The following is a 22,862-nucleotide window of genomic DNA, read 5'->3' on the forward strand; positions in this document are numbered from 1 at the left end:
TGACAGGTTCTGACCTGTGAAGAGGGTTAAGCCTCTGGATTCTTTCTGTACAGATACACTACTGTGAATAATATTCAGTTTTTTCCTATCTTGTGTCTTTTTGGTGAGAAAGAGAGTACTTGATTAGGTTCCCAATTTAGGAACCTATCAGCTCTCCTAATTTTGTGTTCTTTTTAGTAGTTTCTACAAAGAAATATTACTCTTCTTTCTTTTGTCAGTTCTGGGTTCCTAACAATTGGTCCGACCAGTGAGCGAGGTAGAGCCATAGTCAAATTAAGGGAGGAAAGCAGGGAAGGTTTCCAAGAATTGAAAGAAATGATACGGGAATACCATAATCAAGAAAGGAACTCAAAAGGAAGGAAGAAATATGTTGATAGAGCAAGAAAGGGAGGGAGCGAAGAATTTCTTCATGACATCATGCAAAGAAGGAAAGAGGTAAAGAAGGGTATGGTTGTTGGGAAAGATAGTTTGCAAAACATCAAGAAAGCAAAGAAACCCTTAGATGGAGGAGAAAATTCAATCAATTGGGAGAAGAAAAGAGAAAAGAATATGTGTGAAGAGGAAGGCAAAGACGAAAGCTAAGATGGAGACATTGTTGTTGTGGCTACTGAGAAAGTTATAGAAGTTGCTGCTGTAAAGGTGGATAATGTGATCAATGTTGGGGAAAATACATCAAGTGAAGACTATGATGGGAATGTTGTGACTCTTGCCTCTAATTACAACATAATCTTTATTTTTGAGGAAACAAAATATCCTCTGTTCATGCATAATAAATATAATGAGTCCATATAAACTTAGATCCGTTGTATTCAAACACAGTATTCAGTGCAATGTTTCTGTGTTCTCTAATTTAAGAATGTGATAACAATCCATGTGTTTAGTTTATGTCTAAGATGTGAATTTTTTTTAGTCTATTCATTTTTAGCATGTTTGGCTTGTCTCCTGTGGCTGAGATTTTTTTTTTTTTTTTGTATATTGCTATTAACCAAAATCATTCTTCCTGAACTGTATCAGGCCTGAAATCTCATGCTGTTACACTCTATGAAGCGGGGAAATTGGATCATGCTGTCATTGCTGATCTTTGCAAGGATCTTAGCACTCTGGAAGGTGCCAAATTTGAGGGAGAGCTACAGGAATTTGCAAATCATGCATTTAGCTTGCGTTGTGTGTTAGAATGTCTACAATCTGGTGGAGTTGCTTGTGATGCAAAAGTTGGTGAAGATAAGATGAACCCGGCTACATTAGAAAATAATAAGTCTAGTTCTCCATTATCGGAAATATCTCCGACTAACAAATATGGAGACTCTGGTATTACGGAAGCTGGGAAGAATGGTTGTGATATATTGAGTTCAGTTTTAGAGAATTCAGTACAGCCTGCTTCCACTGAAGCTACTCCTAGTAATATGGTTAGTGAAACCTGTTCTATTGCTTTTGATGATGATGATAGTCATGTACAGGACGAAGCCACGTTAGAAAATGATGAGTCTAGTTCTCCATTATCAGATATATCTCCGACTAACAAATATGGAGACTCTGGTATTACGGAAGCTGGGAAGGATGATTGTGATATATTGAGTTCAGTTTTAGAGAATTCAGTGCAGCCTGCTTCCACTGAAGCTACTCCTAGTAATATGGTTAGTGAAACCTGTTCTATTCCTTTTGATTATGATGATGATAGTCATGTACAGGACGAAGCCAGTAAAGATGGAAATCTTCGGAATGATGAGAAACTAATGGTTGAAGAGGCCGATGTTGGAAAAGAAATGTCGAAAAATTTTAAGAAATATCGTGTAGACATTCTCCGTTGTGAAAGCTTGGCTTCACTTGCTCCAGCAACCCTTGATCGATTGTTTGTTCGTGACTATGATGTAGTTGTGTCCATAGTGCCTCTTCCTCATTCGTCAGTTCTTCCTGGATCCAAGGGTCTAGTTCATTTTGGTCCCCTCTCGTATTCTTTTATGACTCCTTGGATGAAATTGGTATTATATTCAACTGTAGCTAGTGGCCCTATATCAGTTGTTCTGATGAAAGGACAATGTCTGCGCTTTCTTCCTGCTCCATTGGCTGGTTGTGAGAAAGCTCTCATATGGTCTTGGGATGGCTCCACAATAGGAGGGTTGGGAGGGAAGCATGAAGGAAATTTAGTAAAGGGAAGTATACTACTCCATTGTTTAAATTCACTTCTTAAACATTCAGCTGTGCTGGTACAGCCTCTAAGTAGGTTTGACCTTGATGAATTTGGAAAGATGACTACAATGGATATCCCTCTGCCCTTAAAGAACATTGATGGATCAATTACGTCTGTTGGAAAAGAGCTAGGAATATGTGAAGGGGAATGTTCAAAACTGAATTCTCTCTTGACTGATTTGGCTGAAAAGATGGAACTATGGACAATTGGGTATATTCGCCTGCTGAAATTATTTATTGAACAAGAATCAGGCCAGTTCACGCCTGAAGAAGAGAAATATGAATGGGTCCCATTGAGTGTTGAATTTGGGATTCCGTTATTCAGTCCAAAGTTGTGTAGTAATATATGTCAGAGGGTTGTTTCATCTGAATTACTTCAATGTGGCTCATTTGAAGAACACCATCATGCAATGCAAAGCTTAAGGAAAAACCTGCATGACATGTGTGCTGAGTACGAAGCAACAGGTCCTGCTGCGGAGGTTCTTTACCAGAAGCAGAAAGCCAAGGGATCCCCACGACAACTAATGAATTATGCTAGTGGAAAGTGGAATCCACTCATGGACCCTTCTTCTCCAATTTCAGGGGCCTCGAGTCAGCATCAAAGGCTAAAACTTGCTAATCGACAACGCTGCCGAACTGAAGTTTTAAGCTTTGATGGCAGCATTCTTAGGTTTGTTAACTTCTAAAACATTGAGTTCTTTCTAAACCCTAAATGACAAATATATGAGGTTAAAAAACATGGTTTACCAAAAAACCTTTTTCAAGAATAAGAATGCTAAAGCATCACTCTATAACGCTATCCTACCAAATCGTTTGATGGCATGGCTAGTCATTGGACTGCCAATGTTGTTATTGCTTGACAGTATGGACTAAAAGTGTTATAAGAGAAAAACTTTGGGACTTTGAGCAGTCAAAATTTAGATTAGAGAATAAATGTAGGAATCCTAGAAAGTTTATGAACCAAAAGACAGCCTTTCTTATTAGATTAATGAATGAATTTTTCTATCCTTTTTGGATTGAAATAAAATCAGTTTTTTCATCATAAATAATCATCTAGCTTTTAATCTAGCGCAATGACTGTAAAATTTTGTTGATATATTCTAAATTAAAAACACAAATTTTCAGCTGTGGTGGTGTGTATGAAGGTGAATAAAGTATCTTAGATGTTTGTGTACATGCATCGCAACAATGGTAGGGACTATATACAATTTTATCCCTAATCTGAGACCGTTCTCACTTTTTCCGCTCCCTAGAAACTCTACCATGCTAACCAATATACGTTTTTGTATTTATAACTCTTCAGTGGCATTATGTTGCATTGGTATCCGCTAGTTTTCTATCTCTATCTTTTTAGTATGTGTAGTGTGTAAGGGTATACGGTCGGAATAGTTTAAAATTAGAATGAAGTTTTATAAAATCCTCCCCAAGACACTGAGATACTAAGAAAGCTGGTATAATCTCCCTTCCATCTGTTGATCTTTGTCATAATTTCGGTTCCCTTATGATTCAAATTCTCAGAAACTAGTGTTTTTGGATGGTGCTTGCAGATCTTATGCCTTAGCTCCTGTTTACGAAGCTGCCACAAGGCCCTTTGAAGATGGTACTCAAGCCAACCCATTAAAAGCTGAAACAGATGAAAGTGATAGTAAAGAAGCCATCCTTCCTGGAGTAAATCTTATTTTTGATGGTTCTGAGTTGCTTCCATTTGATATAGGTGCCTGCCTCGGGGCACGTCAACCTATTTCCTTAATAGCAGAAGCAGCAGCTGCCTCAGCATCTTTACCTATCAAATAGTTCTGCAGTTAACATAGATTACAGTGCATTGAAAAGCATGACCGCTGGCCAATCATGTTGTTACCATCTTCGACATTGTTGATTATGTATCCACGTAGTTGGGTTCAGATTGAAGCCAAGTTTCATATTTTCTTGTTGTAAAACTATAGTTGTTAAAAACTACATTCAATGCTCGACCTCTGTGGCAGTACCAGCAGCCTTAAGTTTTACTGACCTGGTTTTCTATTTGAAACAAGGATGTATAACACGATGCGAAACAGATTTTGAAACTTGTAGACTGATTGTTCTTTCTAAAACATTTCTCCTCGTGTCCCAACTTTTTTTCCATGTTTTCATGTATACCTTTCTACTTGCTCAAGCTTTTAGTCTTTGTTATTAAGGATATCAAAATCTTACTCAAGATCGGAAATGGAAGTATGGGAAATATGGATCGTTCATTGGTAGATCGTTACCAGGATAGTAAGATCCTATAAAATTTATGAAATTCATATACGCGCATACAAAATCGTTATATATCTCGGTTGAAACACATAATTTCACTACAATTCAACATGACAAACAAAATAAAATATAATATATAAATAGCTACATACGAACAATTCCTAGTTACAAAACTGTTAAGTATACTACAGTTGACTTGTATAGGTTACATTTGCATTTTAGAGATGTAAGTCTTATTATTGTACTACAACATTATTTTCTTTCTTTTATGAATAGCTGTCAGTTTCTATTACATCTATCAGAAGACTACATCTATAAATAGACATTGTACCTATGATTCAAAGTGTGTTACAGAAATAAAACAGTTCAGTTTATTGTTCACTTTCTCTCTCGTTTCTCTGTTCACTTTCTCTAAGATATTTAGAGATTTTCTTCACCGATCGAGATTCTTCAAGTTTGTCACTCATTTCATTCTTGTTCAACGTTGAGACTGCTTCTGCTTTAGTTTCTAGTATTTTGAATTGGTCCATTGTTTCAATTCATCGATGTTCTCAATTCGTGCATTTGCTTGGTGATGCGTTCTCAATTCATATTCAATTCAGTTTTCACTCGGTCAATTGTTCCAGATTTGACTTGCTTTAGGTTCAGATCTGTTAATTGAAGATTTTAATCAGTGAATTGTCTCAGTTCTTTGTTAATTCAAGGTGTAATTGGTGAATTATGTCAGAACTGGTTCATGAAAGCTTCCTCTTCATTTTAATCTGAGTTGCTTGTTGTCATCTTTTTCTCAGCTCGATTATTCTTGTAATAGCCATTCTATCGTGCGTTTCTGATTTACGAAGTTCATCTTGCTTAAGCTGGTATTAATTCAACTGTACATCAACGTATTTTTGCTGGTTCGTTCTCGCTTCAGTGTTTTTCTCCTTCGCGTGGCGATTTTCATTTGTTGGCTTACTATGGGTTCTACTTCATTTCCTACATCCATTGCTGAAAAATTGGATGATTCTAATTACTTACATTGGCCTCAATATGTAGAACTAGTGATTAAGTCACAAACTGCGCTTTGTTGTCAATTCTGTCGTTCCACCTAGATATCTTAATGACATTGACTGTGCTAATGGTATAGTTAATCATAAGTATGAGACTTCGAGGTTCAAGATCAAACTCTATTGGTATGGCTTCAATCTATTCTGTCCAAATCTGTTTTATCCATATCTCTTGGATGTAGCCGCTCTTATGATGTTTGGGAGAAGATTCTTAAGTATTTTAGCCTTCAAACTAAGTTTGGTGCTAAACATTTGATAGCAACCTCCTTAGCTAGGTTAGGCCAAAGTTAGAAAATGTGTATGGAGGAATGTTTCCTTGGATGGATGGTGAGAAAATGTGGTGGTAAATGGTCCAAGGATGATGAACTAAGGTGTGGAAAACGTAAAGCTCATGGTCTCTAGGAGATATGGTGATGGTGGTGTAGTGTTTGGTGGCTCCAAGAGAGGTGAGGCCAACTCAAGGAGGAAGGTGATTAGAGGGACATCTAGGTTGCTCTAATCTTGATCTAGGAAATGCATGGCCAAATTTGGGCAGCATAACATTAATAAACTTTCAAGATTATTACAAGAGAGAAGACACCTCTATATATAGGCAATGATGTCTCCTAAAAACCCTAAAAACATGATCTCCCACCTTTTCACTCATTGACCAAAACTATTATCCTTCTAGGATGGAGACAAGTGTCACAAATCCTCTACAATGGTGGAGGGACATGTGGCCACTACAAAAAAGAAAACCTCTCCAATCCTAGAGTGCCATATGGCCACTACAAAAGGCAAATCATCTCCAATGGAAGCATGACACATGACACACACTTTCCACTTGGTTTGGATGTCTAACTTAAAGAAAACCTTATTAGGTCTTAATACAAGCCTTAAACAAACATACACTACATAGCTGAATACAATGGCCTAAACAACCTACACTACTCTTTAAGTTATGATGGTTCCAAAGGTGGTCCACAAGGTAGAGTTGATACCATCTTCAAGGATGAATTCCACTCTTCTTTAAAGTGTTTGACCATGGCTAGAGGATTTGTCATCATTATCTCCCTATTGAAAAGGATTTGCCCTCAAATCTTCAACATGGGCTAAAGCAACTTCCTCTTCATTATCTCCAATTCTTCCTTACTTTTCCGTCGGGGTCAAATACCCATTTTATAACACAAGTTAGAATAAGTGTTATAATAGTGAGTATGTGAAGGATACAACTCCCAAGAAGGATACACCTTAAATAAGATGCACCTTAAATAAGATGAATGATTAAGGTCTAGGAAAGTAGGAGCATGTATCTTGATGATTTTATTTCCAACACAATAATCCTTTGGGTCTTTTCTTACCATGATTCTATAGGAAGATAGTAAGGAGACCTTTACATATTTAGACAATCCTTTGGTCCTTAACATCATAATTTTCTTGTTGGGACATTCTTGAGACTTGTGCATTATGCTTTGACACTTAGAACAAAATGTGTCTTTAACACTAACACAACATAGGATCGCTTGACCGAACCGTTGGTCCCCAACAGTAGTGCCAAATTTGATCGAGGTCGTACCCAAATCAAATTAATATGCAATTAAAGTGCAGTATTGATACGGCTGTCGCGGCCGATCAAATTTGATGTGCAATTAAGAATGCAGTATAGTTACTAGGAAGTGACTCCTAGGTCGTCTCTCAAGGACCAATTTTTGTCGGTTCAGTCTTACACGAAAAAGGGATGGTTTTGTGGATGTTTTGTACGGAAAATAAAATTTAAAACTGGAAATTAAATAAAACAGAATTAAAAACACTGAAATAAATCTTAACGACGGTAAAAACTGAACGGTAAAAGACTGTAAAAATAGAAAATGGAAAATTACGCAGTGTGCGGTAAAAGACGGTAAAAATCAGTAAACGGAAAATTTAACAGTGTTTGAAATTAAAATGCTGGAACAATAAACATGCAAAAACATAACAGCAGTGTAAATAAAATTTACCCAAAGCAACAGTGAAAATGAACAGTAAAAACAACGTTGAAAATAAACTGAACGGTAAAAAGAAATGACTGAATTTAACTGTGTGGAAAATCATTACTGGTAAAATTTAACAGATAAAATAAAAACACTTAACATGAAAATAAAATTCATCAAAGATTCAATACTTGAAATTAAATTCGTTGAACAGTACAACTAAAAATGAAATGACACGTTCAGAAATGAAAACTACGTTTTGGCACTGAAATTAAAATACAGAGAGTTTTGGAAGAGGAAGAGGCAAGAGCCTCCTCCCAGACGTGGGTAGTTCCTACACTACTCCTAAAATCCACTAAAATCTGCTTCCCAAATCTCATCCCTCTGCCCCCAAATTCTGCCAATTTATAGCTCCTGAAGCTACTCCTGTTACTTCTCTTTTTGTGCACACTTGAACGTGACTTTGCCATCCAGCACCATTTCTCAATTTTGTCTTTTAGCAACTTTCTTGATCAATTAATTTTCCACTTTTGTTTCCTTGTGGACGTGAAAAAGCCTTCCATTTCTCTTCACCACTTCATTGCTAATGAATAAAATATTCCAACTTAGACCGTGGCAGCTGCTTCCCCCTGGACGTAATACCATTCTCATGCCACCATGACAACACACCACTTCCTTTCTTTTCCAAACACACACACGCTGCTGGACCGTGGTGAAGGGCTGCATGCTGGACGTTGCTGCTTCCTGGATGGTGCTTCTTCCATTTGAAGAACGGAAGAGCTGCTGCTGCTCATCTTCATTCAAGTGCTGCGTGAACTGCTGCGTTTGGTGGAGGATGCTGGAAATATGGACGTCTGGATGGAGTTGCTTCGCTTGCTAGAATGGAGAACACCACTGCTGCACGTGTGCTGCACCAAAGGGACCGTGAGCTTCTCTATCCTTCCAGCCAGTTGCACTCCTTACGTTCCAATCTCCAATTGTCTTCAATTTTTACAAGCCATAAACGTTAAAAAGCGTGAGTGGTGGACCATGTGCTAGCCAAAAATAAAATGGAGAAAACCATTCAGATTTTTCCATGTGGGCCGTGAGATGTGAGCTGCCACTTAATTTAATTGAAGCTTTCCAAATTGATGGCTTCATATTCACGTTCCAGACAAGAGAGTTTGGTGGTTCCCATGTTGCAAAATGTATGCTCTTGATGTATGTTTGCCAAAATGAATGAAGAAAACTTCTTGGTTCCGTGAGTTTTGCTAGAGTGCTTTTTTAGTGGTGAATGGACCCCATATTTTAGCATTTGTTATCTCCTTTAACACCTTGCACGTATTCTTTCTTCAATCAATCTTTTACAAGAGTAATAATAACAAAAGAAGGTGTGTACGTGCTTCTCTCCAAAGGTTGAAGGCTTCTTCTTTTTTTTTCAAAGCTAGGTGGGCCGTGTGTTATATTTCAACAAATTCACTTTCATTTTTGAATTCCTCCCAGACGTGATGTGTTCCAAAGTATCAACTAAATGCCAAAATAAAACCTTGAATGGGAAAATAAAACCGTGGAGTGGTGGCTGGTATTCTTAAGGCTGTGTGGTGTGTAGGAGTTCTAAATCAAATTTTTTATTTTAACACACAAAATAAATCAATGCAAAATCCATTGAGCTCTCCTTCTTGTGAACACTCTGCGGAGAGTCTTAGCACTGTCCAATGATCAATTCCAGCCACCACAAGTACTAAACATCAAGCAAACAATGCAAACATTTTAGAACACTCAAAACAGTAATTACTGGACTGACATAGGAGAGTAAACAAAATACTGGGAACAGCACAAAACGAATTTTAACAAACGAAAAGCTATACGTGAAAATAGACATCTAGACGAAACTATGAAAAAAAATTGCATGCAAAACGGATAAGAATTGAACTCAAACGAAGACACACAAGTTGACACAACATTCACGCAGCACTGGTAATCGTTTACAGCACCCCTGTAAACGATTACCCGAGAGGAATTGCAAATTTGTACAGAAAGTCCAACACAGGTACTCAGTCAGGTGAACACAGGTCACCATTGGCAAAAAAACTGACTTTTAGGCACTTCTGCCCCTGTCTGAGGCTTGTTCAGGTGTTCCAGTGGTGTATATTGGTTTCAAAACCAATTTTATTTCTTAAAATTAATCAATACAATGTGTAAATAAACATTCTTCTAAATGTCCCAAATTGTGTTTCCTAAATTTCCCTTGCAATCACTAATGCAAATAAATAACTCAAATAATTCAAATTAATTGAAATTAGAATTTTTGGTCAAATTAAGTACATTTAGTGAAAACGGGAAAATACCGGACACTTTAGCACAATTCCCTGATCAAATTTGGTACAATAAACTAAGTGAAGTGTATAAAATATCGACTCATCAAGTATATACTAGGAAGTAACTTTTTGGTCGTCTCTCAAGCACCAACATTTGGTTCAGTCATTAAATCAAACACATAGTGGGGGAAAATTTGGATAGATTTTTGTGAACTAAAATTAATCAATTAAAACACGAATTCAAAAAATTATCCTAGGGTATTTTTACTGGAAACAATGTGTTTTGATGAAGAATGAACGTGGACCAAACTTGTGGAGTTGTGGAATGTGATGATAATTAGAGAGTAAGATTAATGTTATGTTTAGGGTCAGTTGTGACTTGTGGTTGAGATTGGAGCATGAGTGAGTGTTGGGGTGTACTTGAATATGTGGTTGATGAGCTTGAGAGTGGAGAATAAGTCTATTAGTTGTACCTAGTAAATCCTGGTTCTATCTACAAATAGGTGCTTCCTTTTTCCTTATGTGCAAAGGAAGGGTTGTTCGGGTATTGAACCTTCCTTGTGTGGGGGTGATGGTGTCTTCCTTGCCCTTGTGTGGCAGGATTACATATTCATTAGCTGGATTGCGGGTCTACTCGAGCGTATCTATAGGGGAAGCTACAAATTGGTCTGTACGATCGGCTACAAGCGGGTGAGATAGGGTACAATAGTGTGACTGATTCTTTCCACTATGGTGTACATGGTACGGTGATGCTCATGGTGTTATTTATGACTGGGGTAGTCATGATGGTGGTGTATCTATGGTGATGATCATGGTATTGTAGATGCTTCATGTGATGCTATGTTGATAGTGGTGTTACTATAATTATTATAGTAAGTAGTTAGCACAAATGCTAATGAATGGATAGCCAATGGTCTTTGCATGAGATGTTAGTGATGACATCAAGGTTCAAGGGTCAAGGATCAAAGATTGAAGATCAAGGATCGAGAATTGAGTAATTCATTATGATTAAGTTGATATGCTAGAGGATTAGGAATCTTATTGTTTAATACCATTGGGCATGGGGAGGTTTATGGTTGATATATTCAGTGTGCTTATATCTTATTATTATTATGATTGTTTTATCGGTAGCTTTCCCCATACATGTTTAAGGTAAATAATTTCAACTCAATGTACTCAAGAAAACAAACACAAGTAGACTTGGCAAGCTTCTAATTATCAATACTTAAAACATATGCATGTTCAGATCAAAAGGTCTTTACTGGGTTGTAATGGGGCCAAGTACAGGGGAGGATAAATTTGGATAAGTAGCTATAGCTGAGAAGAAATAGAGGTGCACTAGGAAAAAATGTAAACACAGTGAAATCTCACCCAAACCTCTAATTCAATCCTCTTCTCGACTCCATTATTCACAAAAATTATTTTTCAATTTTTTTTCTCTTTTTCTCATCATTTTTTTTTATCCTGTCTTCTTTCTTTTCTTTTTTCTTTCTTTTTTTTATCACACAACAGGATATAAATTATCATTTCAAAACATGACGAGGAACCAACTAGCCAATTCATCAAAATTCCCAAGGAGACCACACTTATTCACAAAATACTTCTATAGCTCCAAACTTTCCTAAGGTTAAGGTAATCATTTGTTTTTCACTTAGGGTCAGTGTATGAGCTTTAAAACAAACAAATGGGGAAAGTATAGGCTCAAAGGGGTTATCAAAGGATAATAACATGGTAGGCTTATTTGGCTAAAGAGGCTCAAGAATAAAATTGCCTTTATCACTTCTAAACATGCATATAAATCAAGTATATCAAAAAGAATCAAGCCAAGGCATATGTGCAAGAAATCAAGAGTCATATCACACAAGAAAGAACATTAAGTGGCTCAAATCTCACATAGGGTATCCGTGTTATAATCAATTCAACCTCTTGAACACATAATCATCTTTCCAAGCAGAGAAAAACAAGGATTGCAATCTATAAGTATTAAGTAAGTGAAGGAAAAATATACAACTTAGACATCATCCAGAAATCAAGAGAAAAATGTAAAATTTATTGCACACAAAACTCGATAAAAATAACTTAAAACAGAAAAAATTTAACACTAAAAAACAAAAAATTTAACACACAAAATACATACTAACAGAAACTAACAGAAAATTCAAAATTTCTCCCCAGTAGACCACACTTAAATCACACAATGTCCTCAGTGTGTAACAATCATCAGATTATCAATTTCAAAGCAGTCAAATAATATAGACAAGTGCAATAAAAAGTTAGGAAATGGGAAGAAATTTTTCAATAACATCCATCAGTAGATGTTATCATTGACATCCATCAGCAGATGTCTAAATCACCTAGCACCCTTCAGAAGATGCTAATAATTTTTAATTAATTTTTTTTTTTTTTGAAAAGGAGACCGGTACTGTGACAACAGTCTCAGTGGCAAAGACCGGAACTGTTGCTACAGTGGAAAGAAATCTGGCTATAAAAGGGTACCTCCTCAGCGTCAGAGCGCCATTTCCTCACCTAGCCTCTCTCTCTGCTCTCCTCTCTTCTCTCTTCTCGAGCGTCTGGATCTGCGAGGAAGCTCTGTCACCGTGCCATCTGAAGAGTCCGAGATCAGCGAGGAGCTCCTCTGCCAGCCTACTACTCCAGGTAAGTTCTCTGCACCTTGGATCTCTATTTCTTCCTTTTCTGCTTCTCTGCTGTTATTACCATCCTGCTTTCCTGCTTTCCATTTTTTCTTCTCTGACCTCTTGCCTGCTCTCCCTCTTTTCCATTTTCCTGCTTTCCTTTATTTTTCTTCTTCTGCCGATCTATCTTCTTTCCTTTCTTTCCTCCCTTTACCGCTTTTTCTGCTATTATTACCTTCTTGCTTTCCTGCTTTCCTGCTTTATTTTTTTTTTAAAAGAAAAACACATAAAACACAACTGTCAAAAAAACTTAAGGGGTATATCGGCTGGAAACCAGACGTTAATCTCCCTTCGATTGAAGGTATGGCAGAGACAATCGGGTAGAACAACGCCACGTACCCCACTTAAAAATAAAACACAAAAACATAATAACATGAATGACATGGACAAGGACAACTGAACGTAGATTCGTTTAGGACCCCTTTGCAAGGACCGTGAAACAGATCAAAGACCAGACACTGAAACATCAAATACAGACTGGACAAAATAAATCTAAAAGGAAACAACAACAAATAAAGAAAACACAGACTAATCTAATATTTTTTTTTATGCTTCTTATTTTTCTGTTTTTGTTTTTTTTTTTTTTTTTTTTATTTTTTTCATTTTTTCCATGTTTTAGAATATGATGAGCGAGATGGAAATCGAGAGATACACAAGTCAGCGGTGGCGTCCAACAGATGATCAGGTCAAGATGATGACCAACATCTTCAATTATGGGGTCACTCATCCAAGCCGAGCGCAAATCGTCGAGATCACGTCTCGACTAAGGACCTTCGGAGATGCCAGCGAATACAACGTGCACTGCTGGTTCAACAACCACGGCAATCGGGTCAGGCGCTGGCAAGCGGATATAGACCCCACTGGCACTCAGTTTTCACAACTGCCGCTGTACATGTATGGTAAGAACTCTCATCAGATCTCAATTTTATTGAATTTTTTTTTTCTATTAAAATTAACACAATTTTTTTTTTTGGTTGAAAGAATACGACTGGGTAATAATGAGGGCACCGAGGCTGCTGGACCTCTTCCCCATTCCCATCATAATCGATCCAGAAACAGAGATTCCTTCGCCTCCGCTCGTGACTTTTCGTACCAGAGCTCCCTCAACGGAGCTCTCCCTTAGACCACCACAACCAGCTCGACAATTCTTTCGTTGAATTTGTTTTTATTTTCTTATTATTTTTTTTTTATGTTTTTGATGGCCGAGTGTGGCCAGAATATTAATGAGGACTGTAATATGGACAATTAATTTTTATGTTTTTATGTTTTTAATTTTTTTTATGTTTTTTTTATATGGTTTGTAATATTAACGATCAGAAATGATCGAACCCCGAACATCATTATTATGTTTTTATGTATTTTTGCATTGTTTTTTTTATTATTAATAAATGCACTCAAATTAGTACTTCAGCACAAACTATATACTCTGCCCTATTACAGCAACTTTACTCTCTGATTTTTTTTTTTTATTATTATAACAAAAAAAACTAAAAAAAATAAATAAAAACAGAACACATAATTTAACAAAACAAAAGACCTAATATCGAACACAAAAAATTAAAACATATAAAACGCAAATGTAAAAAAAAACAACAGACAAAACACATATTTACAATACATACATAAAGAAAATAACACACGTGAAAGAGAACATACATTTTTTTTTTAAATTTTGTTTTTTTTTTTTTTTTTTTTTAAAACAAAAAAAAAAAACACACCAAACATAAACACAGATTAAAACTAACAAGTTATCAGAATCTCCCCCCAAATTCATAAACTAAGAAAATTAAGGGAAGAAGGAATAGGAAAACTTCCCTGGTTATGGTGGGTGTTGCCAAATTTGGACAATCAGGGATATGCTTTCCATCACATGATTCAGCAGAGAAAATATTAAGAGAAACTGTGTCATCAGTATTGCCCTATCATCCGCAACAAAATGTTTCTTCTTTCTTCTCATAGCAGTATACTCTTCTTCAGTAATCATTAATTTCTTAATGTCAGCACCTGCATTCTCTTTTAACTCTGCATCCTTGTCATCAAACTCACAATTAATAGCATCGGTAATAAACTTAGAGTTTGGCTGTAATGCATAATCAATTTCAGCACAAATGGAGCAAGAACCAGATTCACAGTCACATTCAAAATTTTCAGAAAACTGTGCTAAATCAAAGTTTAATCCTAACTCTGTAAAGTCATCAGATTGCACAGTTTTTCTTTCAAAATTAATATTGACGCTACTCTCACTAATGGGTTCAATGGCTGACACTGAATTAAAAATTTTAGAATGGTCAATCAAATTTGTATCAGTATCAGTCATAAACCCTATAGAATCAGTGTGCGTCAAATCACATGCATTTGAATGTGTAGGCAAATCTGGTAAAATTGGAATCTCAGGTTCAGAATAAACCTGTTTTTGCTCACTGAGAAGTTTCTTACCAAACTCCAAGTTATCAGCTGCATCCTCAGGGCTATCAGTGTCAGAATCCAGAACAAGCTGCTCAGGTTCTTCCTTTGCTACCTCAATTGGACTTTCACCAGTCAGCTTGCAGAGCAACTTCCTCGCTTCTGTTGGGGTCATATCCATCCAACATCCACCAATAGCTGCATCCACAAGTATCCTTTCATTGTCCAGGAGCCCTTCATAAAAATAAGTCAAGAGCAAATGCTCTGGAAATTGGTGGTTTGGACAAGTTGTGCAGAGCCTGTTAAACCTCTCCCAATAATCTGCCAGGCTTTCTTCTTGAAATTGCTCAATGGCAGTGATCTTCATCCTAATGCTGGTCACCTTTGCTGCTGGAAAGAACTTGTCAAAGAATTTTTGTTGTGTTTCCTGCCAACTATTAAAAGGATACTGGTATATGAACCAGTCTCTTGCTTCATCTTGCAGGGACATGGGAAACATTTTTATCAACATTGTCTCCTTGGAAACACCAGCAGGTCTCATAGATAAACACACCAAACTAAACTCCTTGAGGTGCCTGTATGGATCTTCATGTGCCAACCCAAGGAATTTGGGAAGACACTTGACTAGATCATACATCCAGTCTTGAGAATCTGTCATTTTCTCTATTCTAGTTCAAAACCTATCTCAGACCTGGACTTTCACTTCAAGCAAGGATTATAAAAAATATACAGAAGCATAACATGGAGTAAAACTAATATTTTCAGTTTTTTTTATTTTTTTATAAATTTTTTTTTTAATTAACACACATAATACAAAACACAACACAATAAAAATATAAAAGACAAAACATATAGTAACACAACATAATTGAAAAACACAACAAAAATGTAGAACAAAAACCTGGAACTGAAGTGACAACGCCGCCAAAATTTGCTGAAGGTGTCGTTGTCGCCTACAAAAATATACAAGACAAAACACACAAAACACACATATTAACAAAACAAAAATTTACACAACAAAAATCTAAAACCAAACCTTCATTGGTCCCCGGCAGCGGCGCCAAAATTTGATACGGCTGTCGCGGTCGATCAAATTTGATGTGCAATTAAGAATGCAGTATAGTTACTAGGAAGTGACTCCTAGGTCGTCTCTCAAGGACCAATTTTTGTCGGTTCAGTCTTACACGAAAAAGGGATGGTTTTGTGGATGTTTTGTACGGAAAATAAAATTTAAAACTGGAAATTAAATAAAACAGAATTAAAAACACTGAAATAAATCTTAACGACGGTAAAAACTGAACGGTAAAAGACTGTAAAAATAGAAAATGGAAAATTACGCAGTGTGCGGTAAAAGACGGTAAAAATCAGTAAACGGAAAATTTAACAGTGTTTGAAATTAAAATGCTGGAACAATAAACATGCAAAAACATAACAGCAGTGTAAATAAAATTTACCCAAAGCAACAGTGAAAATGAACAGTAAAAACAACGTTGAAAATAAACTGAACGGTAAAAAGAAATGACTGAATTTAACTGTGTGGAAAATCATTACTGGTAAAATTTAACAGATAAAATAAAAACACTTAACATGAAAATAAAATTCATCAAAGATTCAATACTTGAAATTAAATTCGTTGAACAGTACAACTAAAAATGAAATGACACGTTCAGAAATGAAAACTACGTTTTGGCACTGAAATTAAAATACAGAGAGTTTTGGAAGAGGAAGAGGCAAGAGCCTCCTCCCAGACGTGGGTAGTTCCTACACTACTCCTAAAATCCACTAAAATCTGCTTCCCAAATCTCATCCCTCTGCCCCCAAATTCTGCCAATTTATAGCTCCTGAAGCTACTCCTGTTACTTCTCTTTTTGTGCACACTTGAACGTGACTTTGCCATCCAGCACCATTTCTCAATTTTGTCTTTTAGCAACTTTCTTGATCAATTAATTTTCCACTTTTGTTTCCTTGTGGACGTGAAAAAGCCTTCCATTTCTCTTCACCACTTCATTGCTAATGAATAAAATATTCCAACTTAGACCGTGGCAGCTGCTTCCCCCTGGACGTAATACCATTCTCATGCCACCATGACAACACACCACTTCCTTTCTTTTCCAAACACACACACGCTGCTGGACCGTGGTGAAGGGCTGCATGCTGGACGTTGCTGCTTCCTGGATGGTGCTTCTTCCATTTGAAGAACGGAAGAGCTGCTGCTGCTCATCTTCATTCAAGTGCTGCGTGAACTGCTGCGTTTGGTGGAGGATGCTGGAAATATGGACGTCTGGATGGAGTTGCTTCGCTTGCTAGAATGGAGAACACCACTGCTGCACGTGTGCTGCACCAAAGGGACCGTGAGCTTCTCTATCCTTCCAGCCAGTTGCACTCCTTACGTTCCAATCTCCAATTGTCTTCAATTTTTACAAGCCATAAACGTTAAAAAGCGTGAGTGGTGGACCATGTGCTAGCCAAAAATAAAATGGAGAAAACCATTCAGATTTTTCCATGTGGGCCGTGAGATGTGAGCTGCCACTTAATTTAATTGAAGCTTTCCAAATTGATGGCTTCATATTCACGTTCCAGACAAGAGAGTTTGGTGGTTCCCATGTTGCAAAATGTATGCTCTTGATGTATGTTTGCCAAAATGAATGAAGAAAACTTCTTGGTTCCGTGAGTTTTGCTAGAGTGCTTTTTTAGTGGTGAATGGACCCCATATTTTAGCATTTGTTATCTCCTTTAACACCTTGCACGTATTCTTTCTTCAATCAATCTTTTACAAGAGTAATAATAACAAAAGAAGGTGTGTACGTGCTTCTCTCCAAAGGTTGAAGGCTTCTTCTTTTTTTTTCAAAGCTAGGTGGGCCGTGTGTTATATTTCAACAAATTCACTTTCATTTTTGAATTCCTCCCAGACGTGATGTGTTCCAAAGTATCAACTAAATGCCAAAATAAAACCTTGAATGGGAAAATAAAACCGTGGAGTGGTGGCTGGTATTCTTAAGGCTGTGTGGTGTGTAGGAGTTCTAAATCAAATTTTTTATTTTAACACACAAAATAAATCAATGCAAAATCCATTGAGCTCTCCTTCTTGTGAACACTCTGCGGAGAGTCTTAGCACTGTCCAATGATCAATTCCAGCCACCACAAGTACTAAACATCAAGCAAACAATGCAAACATTTTAGAACACTCAAAACAGTAATTACTGGACTGACATAGGAGAGTAAACAAAATACTGGGAACAGCACAAAACGAATTTTAACAAACGAAAAGCTATACGTGAAAATAGACATCTAGACGAAACTATGAAAAAAAATTGCATGCAAAACGGATAAGAATTGAACTCAAACGAAGACACACAAGTTGACACAACATTCACGCAGCACTGGTAATCGTTTACAGCACCCCTGTAAACGATTACCCGAGAGGAATTGCAAATTTGTACAGAAAGTCCAACACAGGTACTCAGTCAGGTGAACACAGGTCACCATTGGCAAAAAAACTGACTTTTAGGCACTTCTGCCCCTGTCTGAGGCTTGTTCAGGTGTTCCAGTGGTGTATATTGGTTTCAAAACCAATTTTATTTCTTAAAATTAATCAATACAATGTGTAAATAAACATTCTTCTAAATGTCCCAAATTGTGTTTCCTAAATTTCCCTTGCAATCACTAATGCAAATAAATAACTCAAATAATTCAAATTAATTGAAATTAGAATTTTTGGTCAAATTAAGTACATTTAGTGAAAACGGGAAAATACCGGACACTTTAGCACAATTCCCTGATCAAATTTGGTACAATAAACTAAGTGAAGTGTATAAAATATCGACTCATCAAGTATATACTAGGAAGTAACTTTTTGGTCGTCTCTCAAGCACCAACATTTGGTTCAGTCATTAAATCAAACACATAGTGGGGGAAAATTTGGATAGATTTTTGTGAACTAAAATTAATCAATTAAAACACGAATTCAAAAAATTATCCTAGGGTATTTTTACTGGAAACAATGTGTTTTGATGAAGAATGAACGTGGACCAAACTTGTGGAGTTGTGGAATGTGATGATAATTAGAGAGTAAGATTAATGTTATGTTTAGGGTCAGTTGTGACTTGTGGTTGAGATTGGAGCATGAGTGAGTGTTGGGGTGTACTTGAATATGTGGTTGATGAGCTTGAGAGTGGAGAATAAGTCTATTAGTTGTACCTAGTAAATCCTGGTTCTATCTACAAATAGGTGCTTCCTTTTTCCTTATGTGCAAAGGAAGGGTTGTTCGGGTATTGAACCTTCCTTGTGTGGGGGTGATGGTGTCTTCCTTGCCCTTGTGTGGCAGGATTACATATTCATTAGCTGGATTGCGGGTCTACTCGAGCGTATCTATAGGGGAAGCTACAAATTGGTCTGTACGATCGGCTACAAGCGGGTGAGATAGGGTACAATAGTGTGACTGATTCTTTCCACTATGGTGTACATGGTACGGTGATGCTCATGGTGTTATTTATGACTGGGGTAGTCATGATGGTGGTGTATCTATGGTGATGATCATGGTATTGTAGATGCTTCATGTGATGCTATGTTGATAGTGGTGTTACTATAATTATTATAGTAAGTAGTTAGCACAAATGCTAATGAATGGATAGCCAATGGTCTTTGCATGAGATGTTAGTGATGACATCAAGGTTCAAGGGTCAAGGATCAAAGATTGAAGATCAAGGATCGAGAATTGAGTAATTCATTATGATTAAGTTGATATGCTAGAGGATTAGGAATCTTATTGTTTAATACCATTGGGCATGGGGAGGTTTATGGTTGATATATTCAGTGTGCTTATATCTTATTATTATTATGATTGTTTTATCGGTAGCTTTCCCCATACATGTTTAAGGTAAATAATTTCAACTCAATGTACTCAAGAAAACAAACACAAGTAGACTTGGCAAGCTTCTAATTATCAATACTTAAAACATATGCATGTTCAGATCAAAAGGTCTTTACTGGGTTGTAATGGGGCCAAGTACAGGGGAGGATAAATTTGGATAAGTAGCTATAGCTGAGAAGAAATAGAGGTGCACTAGGAAAAAATGTAAACACAGTGAAATCTCACCCAAACCTCTAATTCAATCCTCTTCTCGACTCCATTATTCACAAAAATTATTTTTCAATTTTTTTTCTCTTTTTCTCATCATTTTTTTTTATCCTGTCTTCTTTCTTTTCTTTTTTCTTTCTTTTTTTTATCACACAACAGGATATAAATTATCATTTCAAAACATGACGAGGAACCAACTAGCCAATTCATCAAAATTCCCAAGGAGACCACACTTATTCACAAAATACTTCTATAGCTCCAAACTTTCCTAAGGTTAAGGTAATCATTTGTTTTTCACTTAGGGTCAGTGTATGAGCTTTAAAACAAACAAATGGGGAAAGTATAGGCTCAAAGGGGTTATCAAAGGATAATAACATGGTAGGCTTATTTGGCTAAAGAGGCTCAAGAATAAAATTGCCTTTATCACTTCTAAACATGCATATAAATCAAGTATATCAAAAAGAATCAAGCCAAGGCATATGTGCAAGAAATCAAGAGTCATATCACACAAGAAAGAACATTAAGTGGCTCAAATCTCACATAGGGTATCCGTGTTATAATCAATTCAACCTCTTGAACACATAATCATCTTTCCAAGCAGAGAAAAACAAGGATTGCAATCTATAAGTATTAAGTAAGTGAAGGAAAAATATACAACTTAGACATCATCCAGAAATCAAGAGAAAAATGTAAAATTTATTGCACACAAAACTCGATAAAAATAACTTAAAACAGAAAAAATTTAACACTAAAAAACAAAAAATTTAACACACAAAATACATACTAACAGAAACTAACAGAAAATTCAAAATTTCTCCCCAGTAGACCACACTTAAATCACACAATGTCCTCAGTGTGTAACAATCATCAGATTATCAATTTCAAAGCAGTCAAATAATATAGACAAGTGCAATAAAAAGTTAGGAAATGGGAAGAAATTTTTCAATAACATCCATCAGTAGATGTTATCATTGACATCCATCAGCAGATGTCTAAATCACCTAGCACCCTTCAGAAGATGCTAATAATTTTTAATTAATTTTTTTTTTTTTTTGAAAAGGAGACCGGTACTGTGACAACAGTCTCAGTGGCAAAGACCGGAACTGTTGCTACAGTGGAAAGAAATCTGGCTATAAAAGGGTACCTCCTCAGCGTCAGAGCGCCATTTCCTCACCTAGCCTCTCTCTCTGCTCTCCTCTCTTCTCTCTTCTCGAGCGTCTGGATCTGCGAGGAAGCTCTGTCACCGTGCCATCTGAAGAGTCCGAGATCAGCGAGGAGCTCCTCTGCCAGCCTACTACTCCAGGTAAGTTCTCTGCACCTTGGATCTCTATTTCTTCCTTTTCTGCTTCTCTGCTGTTATTACCATCCTGCTTTCCTGCTTTCCATTTTTTCTTCTCTGACCTCTTGCCTGCTCTCCCTCTTTTCCATTTTCCTGCTTTCCTTTATTTTTCTTCTTCTGCCGATCTATCTTCTTTCCTTTCTTTCCTCCCTTTACCGCTTTTTCTGCTATTATTACCTTCTTGCTTTCCTGCTTTCCTGCTTTATTTTTTTTTTAAAAGAAAAACACATAAAACACAACTGTCAAAAAAACTTAAGGGGTATATCGGCTGGAAACCAGACGTTAATCTCCCTTCGATTGAAGGTATGGCAGAGACAATCGGGTAGAACAACGCCACGTACCCCACTTAAAAATAAAACACAAAAACATAATAACATGAATGACATGGACAAGGACAACTGAACGTAGATTCGTTTAGGACCCCTTTGCAAGGACCGTGAAACAGATCAAAGACCAGACACTGAAACATCAAATACAGACTGGACAAAATAAATCTAAAAGGAAACAACAACAAATAAAGAAAACACAGACTAATCTAATATTTTTTTTTATGCTTCTTATTTTTCTGTTTTTGTTTTTTTTTTTTATTTTTTTATTTTTTTCATTTTTTCCATGTTTTAGAATATGATGAGCGAGATGGAAATCGAGAGATACACAAGTCAGCGGTGGCGTCCAACAGATGATCAGGTCAAGATGATGACCAACATCTTCAATTATGGGGTCACTCATCCAAGCCGAGCGCAAATCGTCGAGATCACGTCTCGACTAAGGACCTTCGGAGATGCCAGCGAATACAACGTGCACTGCTGGTTCAACAACCACGGCAATCGGGTCAGGCGCTGGCAAGCGGATATAGACCCCACTGGCACTCAGTTTTCACAACTGCCGCTGTACATGTATGGTAAGAACTCTCATCAGATCTCAATTTTATTGAATTTTTTTTTTCTATTAAAATTAACACAATTTTTTTTTTTGGTTGAAAGAATACGACTGGGTAATAATGAGGGCACCGAGGCTGCTGGACCTCTTCCCCATTCCCATCATAATCGATCCAGAAACAGAGATTCCTTCGCCTCCGCTCGTGACTTTTCGTACCAGAGCTCCCTCAACGGAGCTCTCCCTTAGACCACCACAACCAGCTCGACAATTCTTTCGTTGAATTTGTTTTTATTTTCTTATTATTTTTTTTTTATGTTTTTGATGGCCGAGTGTGGCCAGAATATTAATGAGGACTGTAATATGGACAATTAATTTTTATGTTTTTATGTTTTTAATTTTTTTTATGTTTTTTTTATATGGTTTGTAATATTAACGATCAGAAATGATCGAACCCCGAACATCATTATTATGTTTTTATGTATTTTTGCATTGTTTTTTTTATTATTAATAAATGCACTCAAATTAGTACTTCAGCACAAACTATATACTCTGCCCTATTACAGCAACTTTACTCTCTGATTTTTTTTTTTATTATTATAACAAAAAAAACTAAAAAAAATAAATAAAAACAGAACACATAATTTAACAAAACAAAAGACCTAATATCGAACACAAAAAATTAAAACATATAAAACGCAAATGTAAAAAAAAACAACAGACAAAACACATATTTACAATACATACATAAAGAAAATAA

The 22,862-nt window shown here is 36.5% G+C and overlaps 1 protein-coding gene and 1 long non-coding RNA gene across 2 annotated transcripts in view; one reads left to right on the plus strand and one right to left on the minus strand.

The window, feature by feature from the left end:
* Positions 1–4,277, plus strand: part of LOC108319997 (uncharacterized) — a 30,682-nt gene extending 26,405 nt beyond the window's left edge. The window contains exons 10-11 of the mRNA XM_017551334.2: positions 1,015–2,857; positions 3,735–4,277. Coding sequence (XP_017406823.1) covers positions 1,015–2,857; positions 3,735–3,981 — 2,090 coding nt within the window. The 3' untranslated portion in view covers positions 3,982–4,277. The remainder of the gene's footprint in view (positions 1–1,014; positions 2,858–3,734) is intronic.
* A 3,263-nt stretch (positions 4,278–7,540) lies between these two features.
* On the minus strand, positions 7,541–22,705 carry LOC128197583 (uncharacterized). Its single transcript, XR_008250172.1, has 4 exons — positions 21,032–22,705; positions 15,712–17,957; positions 12,211–12,605; positions 7,541–9,137 (listed from the first exon to the last, which is right to left on the minus strand). It is a non-coding gene; the product is annotated as an uncharacterized LOC128197583 (long non-coding RNA).
* Between the last annotated feature and the right edge of the window lie 157 nt (positions 22,706–22,862).

The sequence above is a fragment of the Vigna angularis genome, chromosome 6 (genome assembly GCF_016808095.1).
Source record: "Vigna angularis cultivar LongXiaoDou No.4 chromosome 6, ASM1680809v1, whole genome shotgun sequence".
Classification (NCBI taxonomy): Eukaryota; Viridiplantae; Streptophyta; class Magnoliopsida; order Fabales; family Fabaceae; genus Vigna; species Vigna angularis.